We start from the raw sequence: 16,953 nt of genomic DNA on the forward strand, positions 1-16,953 counted from the left end.
CAGTGTCCTCCAACTCCCCCACCCCAAACATGTTTGCGCTCTCCTTGTGTGGGAGCACACCCGCCGCTGCCTCCCACTCACTCAGCTCTGGAAGGGAAGAAGGCTTGAAGGCGGGGACTCTGGAGAGCAGGGCACGCGGCTGGGGGCGAAGCGGCGGGCTGCAGAGGTGAGGGCAGCACCCCAGCTCCACACGGTGCGACGCGCCAGACTCACAAGGGGGTGGCCCTGGGGGGTGAGAACCGATCTCGGTCGGAGGCGGGTCGTGGGGCGGAGCTGGGGGCGGGTCGCCAGGACGGCCAGCCGCGGGCTGGGGCCCCAACAGCTCAGCCGGAGCGCTGTGCACCCAACCGGTCCGCCTGTCAGGCCGTCGCCGCCAGTCGCCTGGCTTTCCGCCCTGCGGCGCCCGGCCCTTCCCCATGCTAGCACCTCGGACTACGGACACCCGGGTCCCCATGTCCCAAACCGAGGCTGACTTGGCTCTGCGGCCACCGCCGTCTCTCACCTCCTCCGGGCAGATCCGCTTGGGGCCACCTCCTCGCCGAGTGCGCCGCTTCTCTGGGAAGGCTGAACCCCGGCCTCGCTCTTCGCGACCGAGCCGCCGCAGCTCAGTGGATTTGGGACTGCTGAGCTCCTGGTCTCAACCAGCCTCACTCCTTCCCGAACCCCCGGATCCTCCGGACTCTGCTGGACCCACGAGGAGCCCACCTCCCAGCTCCAAAGAAACCCCCGAGGGCACATGGACGGGGGCAGCCCCGGTGAAGGCTGTAGACTCGGCAAGTCCTGAGCTCACGGGACCTCCAGGAGGTCCCGGCTCCCGGGAGCCTCCGAGGCTTCTTGATGCTGCAGCCCGGGAGCGGCGGCGGGAGCAGGAAGAGAAAGAGGACACAGAGACCCAGGCTGTGGCAACGTCTCCGGACGGCCGATACCTCAAGTTTGACATTGAAATTGGAAGAGGCTCCTTCAAGACCGTGTATCGAGGGCTAGACACCGACACCACGGTCGAGGTGGCCTGGTGTGAGCTGCAGGTGTGGCTGGGCGCCCCCTCTGTAGTACCTCGGGATGGGGCCCTTTCGAGGTCGTAGGTTGGGAAAACGGGAGGACAACATCAGGGAAGGATCGTTTTTTTTTTTTTCTTGTCAAGATATCTAGGCACCCTTGCTCCCCTTGCTGGTATGATCTCACTGACTCTGGGTGGGTTCAGGAGAAACTGAGGCAGGTGGTATATGGTGCCTCCCGATGAGCCAATGCGCATAGGCAGCTTCACTTTCAAGCCTCCATACAAATCTGAGGCTTGGGAAACTGAGTGGGTAGAGGGGCAGCCCCTCGGGTCTCCTGCCCTGGGCACCGCTGCCTCTTACTCTTTTTCCTCTAAGACCTGAGACTTTCTGCTGTGACCCTTGTCCTCTTGCTCCTTCCTCTTCACCAACTTAGAGACTGGGATGTGGGAGGCCGGGAGCCGGGGCCAAGGTCCTCTCCACCTCCAAAAAGATTTAGGGTAGTTGTGACAGAAGGGGGCTCCCTGAGCCCCTTCTTAAGCAGTCAGCCTTGCAGACTTCTCAACCGTTTCAAGGAGCAGGGACAGTTAGCTCGAGTTCAAGCTGGAATCCAGGCCAGCTTCTCACCCCTCTACATACCTGGGGTCTCCCTTTCCATTGCCAAAGGAGCTGAGCTCTTGCAAGTTTTGGACTTTCTTCCTCCGGTTGCTTGCTCCACTCTAAGTGTGAATGGCCCTGGAAATTTAAGATTCAGATTAGGGGACAAAACCAGGAGGAAGGGTCCTTCCACTTGGGCCCTGGCACAGGGCTCTCCCCTAGTGCCTGCTAGTGCCGCACCCCAGGCTCTAAGCCAGGCCAGGAGAATCAGCCAGACTCAGGGGAGGGGGAGGGAGAGGGAAAAAGGAGGCGTGAGGCAGCCCCAGCCATGGGGGGCGGTCTCCTGGCCCTGATCCTGGATCTTCTCTTTCTTGCTACCCTCCTCTACCTCTGTCTAGAGGCTGCAGTTCCTAGTTTTTAGGGCCAACCTCTCGCCGGCCCCAATTCCCGGCCCGTGGTCCGCCTGCTGCCTGCCGGCTGCCAGCCCTGGGGCACAGCCCGCCCCCACCCAACTTCCACGGTCGGCTCTGGAGGCCACAAAGGCGCTATTGAGCGCACGGCTCCCAGACCTGGCGGCATAAAGACGCATGTGTCCAGCGAGGGGTCCAGAGTGCTGCCCCAGGCCCAGGATGGGTGTGTTCTTGGAGCAATAAGACGTTGGGGGTCTGCAGCCTTTCTGGCTAGCGATCTTACCAACCATACCCTGGCCATATGCTTCTGCCCCCCCCCCCCAGCTCTACCCCAAATGTCCCGTACTCTCCTTCCTGGGGGTCTGGGTCTGATGTGACCCCCATGATCCCATCCCACAGACTCGGAAATTGTCTCGAGCTGAACGGCAGCGATTCTCCGAGGAGGTTGAGATGCTCAAGGGGCTACAGCACCCCAACATCGTCCGCTTCTACGACTCGTGGAAGTCGGTGCTGAGGGGCCAGGTTTGCATCGTGCTGGTCACTGAACTCATGACCTCGGGCACGCTCAAGACGTGAGCTCTGGCCTGGGCGGGAGGGGGAGGATGGGACGTCACTGTCGCTCTGAGGCCCCGGGAACTTCCCCCAATCACTTCAAACTTCTACAGCTAAAAACCAGGCTATCTCCCACCTACCCGACCTGTATGAATGACAATGTCCTCCCAGTACACCAGCCAAAACTTCCTGTGTTTTTGTAGTGGCCCCACTCTCAACGGTGGGGTCTCTTAAGTCTGTTTAACCTCTTCCCACTGGGTTTCCACTGCTCATCTTTGCCCCAACCTTGCTGCCTCACCACCCCCACAACAGCAGCCTTCCTAAAGGGCCTTTCCCAATCTGCCCACCCCTCAAGTTATCCCATCTTCCTGCAACCTAGAGGAAATCTGACCCTTTGACTCTCTCCCTAAACCTCTTCAAGATTTCCCACTGCCCCGGGGTAAAGTCCCTAAAATACATTCTCCTCTCTTGCTTAAGTTACAGACAAATCCAGTTCTCAGTGACTCCTCCCATCCTGCTCTGTCACTCCTGAGGCCCTTCAGCCTGGAAAATCTCCATCCTGTCCCGTTTTCACCCTTGAACTTATACTCCTCCTTCAAGACAAAAGTTATTTCCTCAGTGAGGTCCTCCCTCATGCTTGGGACAGTTAGTCATTCCTCCCAGCGCTCCCACAGCACCCTCTTTGGCGGCGGCCCTATCTACGAGTTTACCATCAGAATCATTTTGTAACCTATTTACTGTCCTCATTGACTCCGTTTCTGTTTGGCCCAGACAGAACTAAGTTAAGAGAATGCTGGCAGGGGACGCAGAGATGGTGGTAAGGGTGGGATGAGAGGGAATTTCCCAGTCCAGGAATTAGATATCCCCCTGGTTATGCGCCCTCTCCCAGGTACCTGAGGCGGTTCCGCGAAATGAAGCCCCGAGTCCTTCAGCGCTGGAGCCGCCAAATCTTGCGGGGACTTCATTTCCTACATTCCCGAGTGCCCCCCATCCTGCACCGAGATCTCAAGTGTGACAACGTCTTCATTACCGGCCCTTCGGGCTCTGTCAAAATCGGAGATCTCGGACTGGCCACACTCAAGCGCGCCTCCTTTGCCAAGAGCGTCATCGGTGCGTCTGTCCAGCAGGGCCCTTGCCATTGCTAGCTCCCTGCGTCAGAAAAGAGCGCGGGACCCCCTTGGCTCCAACAGGGCTTTGGAGAGCTACTGAGCTAGGGCGACCCCATTCTTCCTGCCCCCAACACACACTTTGGGCAAGAGTTGGTCACCAGAACTCCTGGGGTTGCCCTTGAGCTACTTAGCCCATGATACCCGAGTGGAGGGAGGAGACCAAGAGGAAGGAGCCTGATCCTTTCTGTGGGTCCAATAGGGACCCCGGAATTCATGGCCCCCGAGATGTATGAGGAAAAGTACGATGAGGCGGTGGACGTGTACGCCTTTGGCATGTGCATGCTGGAGATGGCAACATCTGAGTATCCCTACTCTGAGTGTCAGAACGCAGCACAAATCTACCGCAAAGTCACTTCGGTGAGAAGGGTGGGGTTCGGGGAAGAAGGGACCCCCAGAGCCCCCCCCCACTCTCCTACCCTCTAACTAGCCTGTGTATAGCCCGTACCCTTTATCTTAATAAAAACAGGCCAGACAGAAAGATGCCCCAGTGAAGCGCAAATATAGTGTATGCACATAACCTTCACAACAAGCTAGTAAAAATAGGTGTTTTCCTAAGAGTTAACAGACAACTTCACATCTAGTCGCAGTAGATCTTTCTAGTAGCCCCACCAGGTGAGCCAGGCAAATGTTCTGCTCTGTGCTTTACAAATGAGACAACAACCAGCTGGGCAGTCTTGGGCAAGGCCACACCAACAATATACAGAGGGAATGGGATTTGAAATCGAGTCTTTGAGTACCAGCACCCTCCCCCCTCCCCCCACCCGAGCCTTGGAGACTGCCTGCATTGCAGACTTGCTGAGATTTGGCAACCCGAGGGTTCATGCAACTCTTCTCCCAGGGCACAAAGCCCAACAGCTTCTACAAGGTGAAGATGCCGGAGGTGAAGGAGATAATTGAAGGCTGCATCCGCACGGATAAGAACGAGAGGTGGGGTCCCGGGGCCGAGAGGGCACGGAGGAGACGAAGCTCGGGTGGCAGCGGGCTGGGCTCACTTCCCCACGGTCCCCAGGTTCACCATTCAGGATCTCCTGGCCCACGCGTTCTTCCGCGAGGAACGAGGTGTGCACGTGGAGCTGGCCGAAGAGGATGATGGCGAGAAGCCGGGCCTCAAGCTCTGGCTGCGCATGGAGGACGCGCGGCGCGGGGGGCGCCCACGGGACAACCAGGCCATCGAGTTCTTGTTCCAGCTCGGCCGGGACGCTGCTGAGGAGGTGGCTCAGGAGATGGTGAGGAGATGGTAGATCCTGCTTTGGTTGAGCCGTGTGAAGGGCTCAGTCAACCTGCCATCAGTCAATCCGAGAGCCAGGGCGGGGCACTAGGAGAGGAGGTCCCCACCCAGAGCCGCATCTCTTTCAGGGGGTCTTCCTGCGGCTCTCGCCCTAATTCACCTGCACACACTAGGGTTTTTTCCCCAGAACAAACACTGGGTCCTCTAATCTCGCTTCTTTACTTCTTGCAGATTTATTTATCACAGAATGCCCTTCTTGGCAAGTTATCTATTTCCCCTCTCCACCTTCTTCGTCTCTTCTCCCCTCTATGCTTAGCAATTTCAGGAAGGTCACTCCTGTGGAGTTAAAAGTTGAACGCTTCTTTCCAAATCAGTGTGGCCTCTCCACAGCCTCAAACCGTGGGCTTTGTTTCGTACCTGAATGCATTTTCCTCTCTTCTGCTAGACTAGGAACCAACCGTGACCAGACAATACTTTATTGATCTTTTCTCCAATCCTTTACTGCCAGGCAGGTGGGAGGTATTCCTTAACATCACAATTGGCTTAAAGAAACGGTTTTCACGTGAGCCTGTTTGGAAGGCAATTTTATCCCAACTTATCGATGAAGGAATGCAAGCTCAGAGAGATTGACTGTCTTGTCTGGAGTCCCAAGTAAACAAATGACAAAGCGGGATTTAATCTCAAGCCGTTCAGATTTGGTCAGGTGGCCCGGCCACACTTTTCCTCACCCAGCAAAGCTCACAGCTAAACTGAATGTAAAGGGGAGAGAGGGTGATGAGCAGACACTGGTGGAGGAGAAAGCGGGTGTGGGGATAGACATGCCAGGGTAGAACCTTGAAAGCTTGTTGAGGAGAGCCTGAGTAGGCGAAGGGCTGGCAACATGGGATTCTCAATAGAGAAATGGCAGTTGCAAGGTCAAGGGTCACCTGTGATGACGGGGTCAAGAACCTGCGACTGTCCTGACTTAGTGGGCACCTCATTAACCCCAGCACTCAGAAGGCAGCCTGGCTTACATTGTGAGCTCCAGGCCAGCCAGGGATGCACAGCGAAACCCTATCTATGATAATGATAATTAATAATAATACCTTGAGACTGAAATGTGACAGAAATGCAATTGCCAGAGCACCATCCAGCTTGACTCTAGATTAAGTCTTTTTAAAAAGTTACATCTTGGCCGGGCGGTGGTGGCGCACGCCTTTAATCCCAGCACTCGGGAGGCAGAGCCAGGCGGATCTCTGTGAGTTCGAGACCAGCCTGGGCTACCAAGTGAGTTCCAGGAAAGGCGCAAAGCTACACAGAGAAACCCTGTCTCGAAAAACCAAAAAAAAAAAAAAAAAGTTACATCTTGTTTGTTTTGTGTGTGACTGCGGGTATGGGGTATGTATGTGGGTGCACACAGGTCACAGCGTGCAAGTAGAGGTCAGAGGTCAAGTTGTAGAAGTCAGTTCTCTCCTTTTATCATGTGGGCCCTGAGATCAAACTCACTTAGGCTCTCAGGCTTGGCAGTGGGCACCTTTATACACAGGGCCATCTTGCTTATCCTTTTTTTTTTTTTTTTTCCAGACAAAGTTTCTCCATGTAGTGTTGGTGCCTGTCCTGGATCTCGCTCTGTAGATCCAGGCTAGCCTTGAACTCACAGAGTCCATCCACCTGGCTCTGCCTCCTGAGTGCTGGGATTAAAGGTGTGGGCCACCACCGCCTGGCTTTGCCTGTCCTTAAGATCAAGTCTTGATCTATTACCTGCAAGGGATTTGTGTGTGTGTGTGTGTGTGTGTGTGTGTGTGTGTTGTGTGTACTTTTCTGTGTGGGTATGTGCATGTATGCGTGTGCATGCTTTGACACAGGTGCTGGTGGTTGGAATTCAGGTCTTCATGGTTGCACTACCATGTCCAAAACAACAACAGCAAAATTTGTTTCACAATGTTATTGAGAAGGCTAAATAATGATGAGTTTTCAGGTAACAGACATGGTGATTAGTCAATAAATAGCTCCTTCCTCCTTCCTAGAAGCCTCAGAAAGGTGTTCTAATAGATTCCCCCTCCCTCCTCTCTCTCTGAATGTACAGATGTGGATGTGCATATGTGTGAAGGCAATTTAAAGGTGTCCTGATTGGATCCATCTTCTGTTTTTGTCTGTCTGTCTCTCTGCATGTACATACATGTGGAAGTCAGAAGTTAACTTTGGGTGTCATGCCTCAGGAACCAGCAACCTTGTTTTTTGAGACAGGGTTCTCTTACTGGGACCTGGGGCCTGCTAATCAGGCTAGACTGGGTGCCCAGCAAGCTCCAGGGCTCTGCTTCCCCAGCACCGGGATTACAAGCATGCATGCCTGATTCTATGTGAGCACTGGGGGTCAGTCAGACTTACACAGCAGGCATTTTACTAACTTAGGTAGCTCCCCAGTCCCTGGTGGGTCTTTAGGGGAATCTGAAACTGTCTCTCTTCCTATCCTGACTCCAGGTAGCCTTGGGCTTAGTCTGTGAAGCAGACTACCAGCCAGTGGCCCGGGCAGTTCGGGAAAGGGTTGCTGCCATCCAGCGGAAGCGGGAGAAGCTTCGAAAAGCTAGGGAGTTGAAGGTTCTCCCACCGGAGTCAGGACCTCCTCCAGCAACTGCGTCCATAGCTCCTGGTCCCCCCAGTGCCTTTCCCCCAGAGCCTGAGGAGCCAGAGGCTGACCAGCACCAATCCTTCCTCTTCCGCCATGCAAGCTACTCATCTACCACCTGTAAGTTACCCCGACTTAGAGTTCTAGGTCCCGGAAGTCCAGCCCAGAAATGCTGTCACTTACCCAACCTTCCATCTCTAGCTGTAAACCTTCCTTGGGGTCAAACACTCCCACAATTCCCTCCTGGCTCCAGGCCCCTCTTTGCACAGACAGTCCTTTATTATTATTATTATTATTATTATTATTATTATTATTATTATTGATACACTCCCTCCCCTACCAGCTGATTGCGAGACTGATGGCTACCTCAGCAGCTCCGGCTTCCTGGATGCCTCAGACCCCGCCCTTCAACCCCCCGGGGGGGTGCCATCCAGCCCCGCTGAGTCCCATCTCTGCTTGCCCTCGGTGAGAGGGGGTCCCTCGGGAACCTTCCAGTCATTCGAAGCCCATGGCCTGTCCCTTTCTCTTGAATCCCACCCCCCTAACCTGTTCCCTTGTTCCTGAAACACACTGTTCTTGTCCTTATCTTCTCCAGTTCGATTTCCCTAGTGTTCTCCCCACATCCCTGACCCCATTTCCCTGGGTCACCACAATTATCACCAATGGTTATCGTCTCCTGATCTCATGAATCATGTCCCTCTTTCAGGGTTTCGCCTTGTCCATTCCACGGTCTGGTCCCGGCAGTGACTTTTCTCCTGGGGACAGGTATGTTCTGGTTTAAGTTGGGGTACCAGGATGAGACACAGGAAGTTCTGGGTTCCCCCTGTCCATGTAAACGCTTCCATCTTCTTTCCCCTGTCCAGCTATGCCTCAGATGCAGCATCGGGCCTCAGTGACATGGGAGAGGGGGGACAAATGAGGAAAACTCCAGTGAAGAATCTTCGTCGGAGACCCCGATCCCGGCTTCGGGTCACTAGTGTAAGGAGAGCATAGGAGCTGGAGAATAGCCTCCCGGACCAGAAGGGAAGCACCCTGGAGATGGGGGAGGTGGGCCAGAAAAGTGGAGTTGCAGTGTATGGCTGGTTCCCATGAGGCATCTAGTCTCGTTTCCATGCCAGACTCTGGGGGTAGAATCTGTTCTCGGTGTCCACTCTGGTCAATGTGCTTTGGCTGGCATAGGGTGGAAACACATGATTAAGGCAGAAGCATTGATCTGTTCCCTTCTGCTGACTTTGAATCTGAAGGTCTCAGACCAGAATGACAGAGTTGTGGAGTGCCAGCTACAGACCCACAACAGCAAGATGGTGACCTTCCGATTTGATCTGGACGGGGACAGCCCAGAAGAGATCGCAGCTGCCATGGTAAGCAGGAGAGAGAGAGGACAGATGTGGATATAAGCATTTCCCTCCTGGTATCCACTGGTGCTGACACACCCCGGCCCCACAGCAAGGGTTTATAAACACTGGTTGGCAGAGCAACACCAAAGATGCTTCAGCCTTGGGTGGGGGGTGGGACATTTCTGTTTATCCAGTCAGGTTTTACACTTTGAGATCAGTAAGGACTGGGTAGACAGGAGTGATGTGTGTGTGTGTGTGTGTGTGTGTGTGTGTGTACACGTTGTTCCTGCAAGAGGTATCACACTGTGGCTGGAAGTAAAGGGTGGACTGGAGCAGCACAGGAAGGAGTGGGATTTACCCAAGCCCTGGCCCCTGGCAAAGGAGTAGGAGTGGCAGGGAAGGGCGGAAAGGGCATGCCCAGCCTGAGGCCCAGCATGAGCAGCAAACAGCACTAGTGCTGAGTGTTGGGAGGACTTAACTTTCGTAAGTGCACACGAAAGGGCAGCTCTGGCAGTGCATGTAATCTGAGCAGTTAGGAAGTGGAGACAGGAAGGTCAGGGGTTCAGGGTCGTCCTTGGCTGCACAGCAGTTCAAGGACAACCCAGGCTACATGAGACCTTATAAAACAAACAAAGTTAGGAAGAGAGAAACATGATGAGAACAGTTTTTTTTTTTTTTTTTTTTTTTTATTAAAGATGTTTATTTATTTATTATGTATACAGAAGAGGGCGCCAGATCTCATTACAGATGGTTGTGAGCCACCATGTGGTTGCTGGGAATTGAACTCAGGACCTCTGGAAGAGCAGTCGGTGCTCTTAACCTCTGAGCCATCTCTCCAGCCCGAGAACAGTTTTTTGTTTGTGGTTTGAGGATTTATTTATTTATGTATATGAGTGCTCTATTTGCATATATGTCTGCATGACAGAAGAGGACACCAGATCTCATTATAGATGGTTGTGAGCCATCATGTGGGTGCTGGGAATTGAACTCAGGACCTCTGGAAGAGTAGCCAGTGCTCTTAACCTCTGAGCCATCTCTCCAGCCCTGAGAATGGGTTTTAAGTAGACCATTCTGCTGTGGGATGTGGGAGGGTTTTTAGAGTAAGGATCTGGTAGGGGGGAGGGGTGGACAAAAGAAGCCTGACAGGAATGAAGGGGAGATGGACTATAGAGGAGAAGAAGAAAGAGTGGATTTAAGGATTGCTTCAGGAAAACTGCTTCGTAATCCAGTAAGTTCTTGACGTAGCACAGTGTGGGTAGTGGATGCCCAATAAATATTTGCAGAGTTGATATGCTAGGGAGTCAGGAAGAAGGGACATCGAGGGCAACCCGTATCAGAGGAACAAAGAGGAGCAGACTACTGAAGGAGAGAAGCTGGGAATGAAAGCAGGGTTCTTAAGGGTCATGATGAGCTTGAGCAACAGCTGAATCCAGGTCCTCCATGGCAACGGGACATGGCCAGGCAGAGCTGGAGAGAGATGGGTTTAGGAGTCCTCAACCCAGAGCTGATGGGTGAAAATAGACCTGCAAGGTGAGAGAAGCTTTGAGACTGTGTGTCTTGAAAACATCCTGTTCTAGGATGAGAAGTGGGGAGACAAGTTACTGAAGGGCAGCAAGTTGGGGCCAAAGAAGTAGAAAGACGTTAGTGAAAACGAGTTTCAAGCAGGTGGCATGGGGGGACAGGGACTCCTGAGGAAGACCACACTGGCTTTTGTTAGAAGTCTCAGTGGGAAACAGTTCCAGCAGAGTGGGGTTGAGATGGTGGAGAAAACATCTGGCTTCGGGAATTCTTCACAAAGCACCTCCTCCTGGATGCCATTCACCTTGTCTCCAGATCAAAGAAAAGTGTCACCTGACACCTAAGGCTTGTCATCTTCTGCCAAGCCACGTGACCCTTCTCTGGGTCTACCAAGTGTGACCCGGAGTCTTTTTCAAGCCACACAGGTTTCTGAACAGTTCCTGGAAGAGGCTGGGTGCCTTCCTGCCTCTGCTTCTACCTACTCAGGGGTCTGTAGGTGTGAAAACCTTTCCCCATGGTTTCTATGCTCACTCAGAACCCACACAATCCAAGTGACCCACCCCTGGATCCACTCCATTTTCTTTTCTCTCCTCACTAGTTAACTCCTCTGCAGCAGAGTTTGAGACTTGGACCCAATCTTTCCGTTTTTCATCATCATCGTAGTCGGCTCTTTGTGATTCTAAAATCTGGAAGCACGGCCTTTATAACCATTGTCCATCCAACTGCATCAGGGTCCTGTCTTCAGAATGGGTTGTGTCTTTCATGCCTCAAGGCTGTCTTCTTGGCCTCAGCTGTTATCCTTTCTCTTCTGATGAGCAGGGTGCAACAGAAGAATGACCAGCCCAGCAGTGGTTCTCAACCTTCCTAACGCTATGACCCTTTAACACAGTTCGTCAGGTTGTGGTGACCCCCAACCATAAAATTATTTCGTCCCTACTTCATAACTGTAATTTTGCTACTGTTATGAAACCTAATGTAAAAAATATCTGATATGTGACCCCAGAGGGGTCGAGACCCACAGGTTGAGAACTGCCTCGTCACTAGGCTTTTCTGTAACCTGAGTTCAGTTTCATGTGTTGAAATTTGGTGAACTTGGCCAGGTTTCTCTTCTAATTCCTCCTCTTCCCTTCCTTCTTTTCTTGTGGTGCTGGAGATCAAATCCAGGGGCTTGGGGCAAGTGTTGCATCACTGAGCTACCCCCTAGCTTCTGTGGCAGGCTTCTCCAGCTCTGAACCTCAACTGTTCACCCATTACTATTTGTTTGTCAAAGATGTGATCTGATATGGTGAGGCATGGAGGTGCCCATCGATCCTCAGTGAAGGGTTGCTTTTCTTACCTCACATTTGTAAGGTTCAGCATCAAATACTTCCTGTGTGACAGCATCCCAGAGGTGTATGACCTGTTCCTTCATTGGAATAGCATTGGGGGGATGATCAATTACAGATTTTTTTGATTACATTTACTTATTTGTATGCGGAGGTTAGAAGACAACCCGTGAGTCATTTTTCTCCTTTCACTGTATGATCATGTGACTGCGCTCATATAGTCAAACCTGATGACAAGCATCTTTATCCATCTCGATATCCTAATTAGATTATTAGCACTTTTAAAATTTTGGTGGTGGTGGTAGTTTTGGTAATTTTGACACAGGGTCACACTGTGTAGTTCTGGCTGTCCTGGAATTTACTTTGTAGACCAGGCTGGCTTCAAACTCATAGAGATCAGCTTGACTCTGCCTCCTGAGTGCTAGGATTAAATGCATGTGCCACCATGCCTGATTAAATTGTGTTTTAAAAAAGAAAAAAATCCAAACACATTGTACGTGGAGCATAGTGGCATATTCTTGTAATGCCAGCCCTCAGGAAGCTGAGGTGGGAGAATTGCCATAAGTTTGAAGCCTCTCTGGACAACATAGTAAGATGCCCCATCTCCAAACAACAACAAAATGCCAAACCAACTAACTAAATACAAGACAAAACAACATAAAATTTACCACTATAACCAATTGAAGCATGTGTTCAATAGTACAGTATCTACATTGTTGTGAACCAGATCTCCAGACCTTGCAAAGTCTGAAATGCTTGCTAAAGAAGATCCTCCTGCTGGGCGTGGTGGCACATGCCTTTAATCCCAGCACTCAGGAGGCAGAGGCAGCAGGATCTCTGTAAGTTCCATGCCAGCCCGGTCTACCGAGCAAGTTCCAAGACAGCCAGAGCTGTTACACAGAGAAACCTTGTCTTAAAAAAAAAAAAAAAAAAAAAAAAAAAAAAAGCCAGGCGGTGGTGGCGCACGCCTTTAGTCCCAGCACTTGGGAGGCAGAGGCAGGCGGATCTCTGTGAGTTCGAGGCCAGCCTGGTTTCCAAAGCGAGTTCTAGGAGGCGCAAAACTACACAGAGAAACCCTGTCTCGAAAAACAAAAAACAACAAAACAAAACAAAAACAAAAACAAAAAAATCCTAAGATCCTCCCACCTCCAGAATTTTTTTTTTATACCCATACTCACTATTAGCAAGGCCCTGAAGTGCTCTTCCCATTCCAGGACAACTTGCAGAGTGCTGTGAATTGATGTGGGGTGGAAGACTAAGATGTTGTTTCATACTTCCCTGTATTCAACAGTATTTCCCACAATGCATGGTAGACAGCAGGTACTCAATGTTTGTGGAGTGGCAAGTGACATTTACGGTTGATGCCCTGTTTTGCTTAACTTTGCCAAGTGTCACTGGGACCCCATGTTTTTTATATGAGTGCAGAAGTATGTAACTGTGAAAAGAACTCAGCCTCTGGCTTTCAGTGGACCTGGGTCAAATTGTGGCTTTGGCCAACGGAACTTTTAAAAAGTATTTAAAAAAAATATTTATGTGCATTAGTGTTTTGCCTGCATGTATGTGTGAGGGTGTCAGATCCTCTGGAACTGGAGTTACAGGTGCTAGGAATTGAACCCAGGTCCTCTGGAAGAGCACCTAGTGCTCTTAACCACTGAGCCATCGCTCCAGGCCCAGGCCAGGTGAACTTAACCTGTGCATCAGCTATCTACACAGCAAAGGGAGAATATTAATGGACCAGAGCAGGTTGTCGGTGCTAAATGTGACGATACGTGAAAGCTTTGGTGCATACAGCACACACATCCTAGGCATGTTAGCTCCTGGACTACATTTCTCCTCGACCACAAGTGTCTGGCACACAACACATCCTTAGCAAATGATGCAGTGGTGCCAACAGTTGGGTTGAAACATCAGGAGCAGGGCGGTAACAGTGAGATAACAGCCTCCTCCCATCCCATAATCCCTGCCAGGTGTATAATGAGTTCATTCTGCCCTCGGAGCGAGACGGATTCCTGAGCAGGATCCGGGAGATTATCCAGCGAGTGGAGAGCCTGCTGAAGAGAGAGTCTGGTCCCCCAGAGGCTGCTGAAGACGCCCTGAGCCCTCAGGTCAGGCCTCGAGGCATCCCCAGCAGGAACAGACTGCCCTGAGCAGAGTGTGGATGAACGTCTCTTGATCTTGAGAACCTTACAGCTGACTCTCAACTCTATTTCAGAGTATAATGAAAGCTACAACAGACTCTTGTTCTAGAAAACAGTGAATGAATACTTTCAGCTTGTTATTTTGAAATAAGTGCAGACCTGCAGAGAGAAATTGCAAGAACTGTAGAGCGCATTCCTAGATGCCCTTTGCCCAGATTTGCTGGTAGTTAATACCCTTTGACTAGCTTTCCCACTGTTCCTCTGTATTGTATGTTATGTTCCTTTGAACCGCTGGAGAATAGTTTGGCAGGTCTCAAACCTCTTTACCTCCAAATATTTCAACAAGTACACTTTTGAATCCCAAGAAGCTCATGTCTGGATTCCTAGAAGCTCATGGGTCCTAGCTTAAGAATTCCAGCCTGCAACTTTTCCATGGGAGACTTGGCTTTCCCCCACTGGGACTAAAGGCCCTTTTTCTCCCCCAGGAAGAGCCAGCAGTACTGCCTGCCCTCCCAGGCCCATCCAATGGTAGGTTCTGCATTCTGTTCCTGTTCATCCCAACCCCTGGGCGGACCTTGTGGAGGGCACAGGGCATGGGGGTCTGGAATTTCAACCCTCCCTCCTCAGCAGAGCCCCAGAGAAGCATCTCCCCGGAACAGAGGAGCTGGGCGGCCTTCTCCACCTCTCCATCTTCTCCTGGAACCCCCCTGTCCCCTGGAACCCCATTTTCCCCTGGGACCCCTCCTGTCTTCCCATGCCCCATCTTTCCTATCAGTTCACCCTTATGTCATCCCTGCCCGTTCTCCCAGGCCTCTTCACACCCCTGTCCACAGGCCCCCGGCTCCCCACTCCCATCCTTCTCCAGTGCTTCTCAGTTTCCACTCTCATCCTCTCACCTTCCTACGAGTTCTCTCCCCACCAGCTCTCCTCAGCCACTCTCTCCTAGTTGTTCCCAAGTCACTCTTAACCCCTCTCTTTTTCCTGTCTGCCCCTCCCCTCCTCCCCTCCCCTCTACGACAGCAGCTCCTCTTCTCTCTCTGGCTAGCGCCTTCTCTCTGGCTGTGATGACTGTGGCCCAGTCCCTGCTGTCCCCCTCCCCTGGGCTTTCCCAGTCTCCTCCAGGTCCTCTGCCTAGCCTGCCCCTTCCCCTTGCTTCTTGTGGCCAGGAGAGCCTTTCACCCCAAACAGCTGAGACAGAGAGTGAGGTAAGTTGGGCATGAAGAAGGATGAGGGATGAGGGGAGGGCTCCGTTCTGGATCCTTTCCTTCCTCATGGTATCACACTTTGTAGGCTTCCCAAAATTCTGCCCAGCCACTACTGGGTGAAGCTAGACTGGCACCCATCTCTGAAGGTGAGGCCTCGAATCCCTGACCTTCCCCTGCCTGTTACCCCTAACACATTTCTTTATGTTCTTCTAGATTTCTTCCATCCTCCTCACTTCCCTCTTTATCTTCCTGCAGAGGGAAAGCCCCAGCTTGTCGGGCGTTTCCAAGTGACTTCATCCAAGGAGCCAGCAGATGCACCCCTGCAGCCAGCACCAACTCTGTCCAGCTCCCTAAAACTTCCAAGCCCCCAGCTGACCTCAGAGAGCTCAGACACAGAGGACAGTGCTGCCGGAGGACCAGAGACCAGGGAGGCTCTGGCAGAGAGTGACCGTGCAGCCGAGGGCCTCGGGGTTGCGGTCGAAGAGGAAGGGAATGATGGGGTCCGAACTGGGGGAAGCTCCCCACTCCTGAGTCATCCCAGCCCGGTGTGGATGAACTACTCCTACAGCAGCCTGTGTCTGAGCAGTGAGGAGTCAGAGAGCAGTGGGGAGGACGAGGAGTTCTGGGCTGAGCTGCAGAACCTTCGGCAGAAGTGAGTCTGGGGAAGCCGGCAGAGCTAGAGGTAAACCTGGAGAACAGAGTGTGTGACTAGCCTTTCCCCGCCCTCGGTGCATCCTCAGGCACTTATCGGAAGTGGAGGCACTACAGACCCTACAGAAGAAAGAAATCGAGGACTTGTACAGCCGGCTTGGGAAGCAGCCCCCACCCGGGATCGTCGCCCCGGCCGCCATGCTGTCCTGCCGCCGGCGCCGCCTCTCCAAGGGCAGCTTCCCCACTTCCCGCCGCAACAGCCTGCAGCGCTCTGAGCTCCCTGGCCCTGGTGAGATGGCAGCCACCCAGCTCTCATCGCTCCCTTGAGACGCCTCCCCTCCTGACGCCATCTTTCAGGCCCTGGTGGTCTACCCTTGGTTCTGGGGGACTAGCCCCGCCCCTGGCTGCCCCTTCCTTCACTTAGCGCTCTCCCTCCCTCATCCTGCTCCCAGGCATCATGCGAAGGAACTCTCTGAGTGGCAGCAGCACTGGCACCCAGGAGCAGCGGGCAAGCAAGGGGGTGACATTCGCCGGGGATGTTGGCAGGATGGTGAGGGCGGGCCCAAGGGAGGGGGAGCCCAGGGAATGGTGACTGGCAGCAGCTTTGTCTCCTTTCCCCTTTGGGCAGTCCTTCAGCACTTTTCTTTTCCCCTCCAGTGAATTCAGAACAGAAGTCCTATGTCTCCCCAACACCAGGCCCACCATGGCACCTGGGCTCTCAGAATCTGATGCTTTTGTGACCACCTGAACTCAGCACAGAACACCCCAGCACTGAGAGGGTATAGAAGGCCCGTGGGCATGGAGAGTGCGGTTGTGTTATCCTGAAGAAGCAAACATGTGGGAACTCTTTGCCGTGTGGAAATGTCATTTCTGTAGCCTACCCCACCTTCGTCTTCCGCTCCTCCCCAGGCAAGGGCCAACCACTAAGCAATCCCACTCAAGTCCAGATGCTTCTAGAAGGCCAGCTTCCAGCTGGGAGCGTAGGAGGTGTGCTCACACCACCAACCAAAAAGTTAACAGCAACCAATAAAAATACTGGAAAGGATTGTGGGTCTGTATCTGCCATGCCTTAGGAACCGGGGGCAAAGACTTGTGGGGTGAGGCAGATGAGGATAGAGAAGCCATTCTCCTCTCACAATGGGAGGCAGGATAGAAGCTGCCCAGTTTCTGGCTTTTTGCCACCAGGTCATGAGGAAACTACATGACCAGTGATCCACCTGGCC

The 16,953-nt window shown here is 52.7% G+C and overlaps 1 protein-coding gene across 2 annotated transcripts; it reads left to right on the forward strand.

Moving 5' to 3' along the window:
* Positions 1 to 315: 315 nt before the first annotated feature.
* Wnk4 (WNK lysine deficient protein kinase 4) lies at positions 316 to 16,775 on the forward strand. 2 transcript variants are annotated; one of them, XM_059271831.1, is made up of 19 exons: positions 316 to 1,025; positions 2,402 to 2,574; positions 3,444 to 3,664; positions 3,923 to 4,080; positions 4,562 to 4,650; positions 4,733 to 4,949; positions 7,412 to 7,676; positions 7,900 to 8,021; positions 8,263 to 8,321; positions 8,420 to 8,534; positions 8,801 to 8,917; positions 13,704 to 13,841; positions 14,360 to 14,402; positions 14,502 to 15,079; positions 15,165 to 15,225; positions 15,335 to 15,731; positions 15,820 to 16,019; positions 16,183 to 16,280; positions 16,388 to 16,775. In XM_059271831.1, exons 1-19 carry the CDS (start codon positions 417 to 419, stop codon positions 16,388 to 16,390), a joined length of 3,663 nt encoding a protein of 1,220 aa, XP_059127814.1. In that variant the 5' UTR covers positions 316 to 416; the 3' UTR covers positions 16,391 to 16,775. The 2 variants fall into 2 exon arrangements, with proteins under 2 accessions (XP_059127814.1, XP_059127815.1); XM_059271832.1 differs by having other exon boundaries at positions 14,505 to 15,079.
* The last annotated feature ends 178 nt before the right edge of the window (positions 16,776 to 16,953 follow it).

The sequence above is a fragment of the Peromyscus eremicus genome, chromosome 8a, assembly GCF_949786415.1.
Source record: "Peromyscus eremicus chromosome 8a, PerEre_H2_v1, whole genome shotgun sequence".
In the NCBI taxonomy this organism is placed as follows: domain Eukaryota; kingdom Metazoa; phylum Chordata; class Mammalia; order Rodentia; family Cricetidae; genus Peromyscus; species Peromyscus eremicus.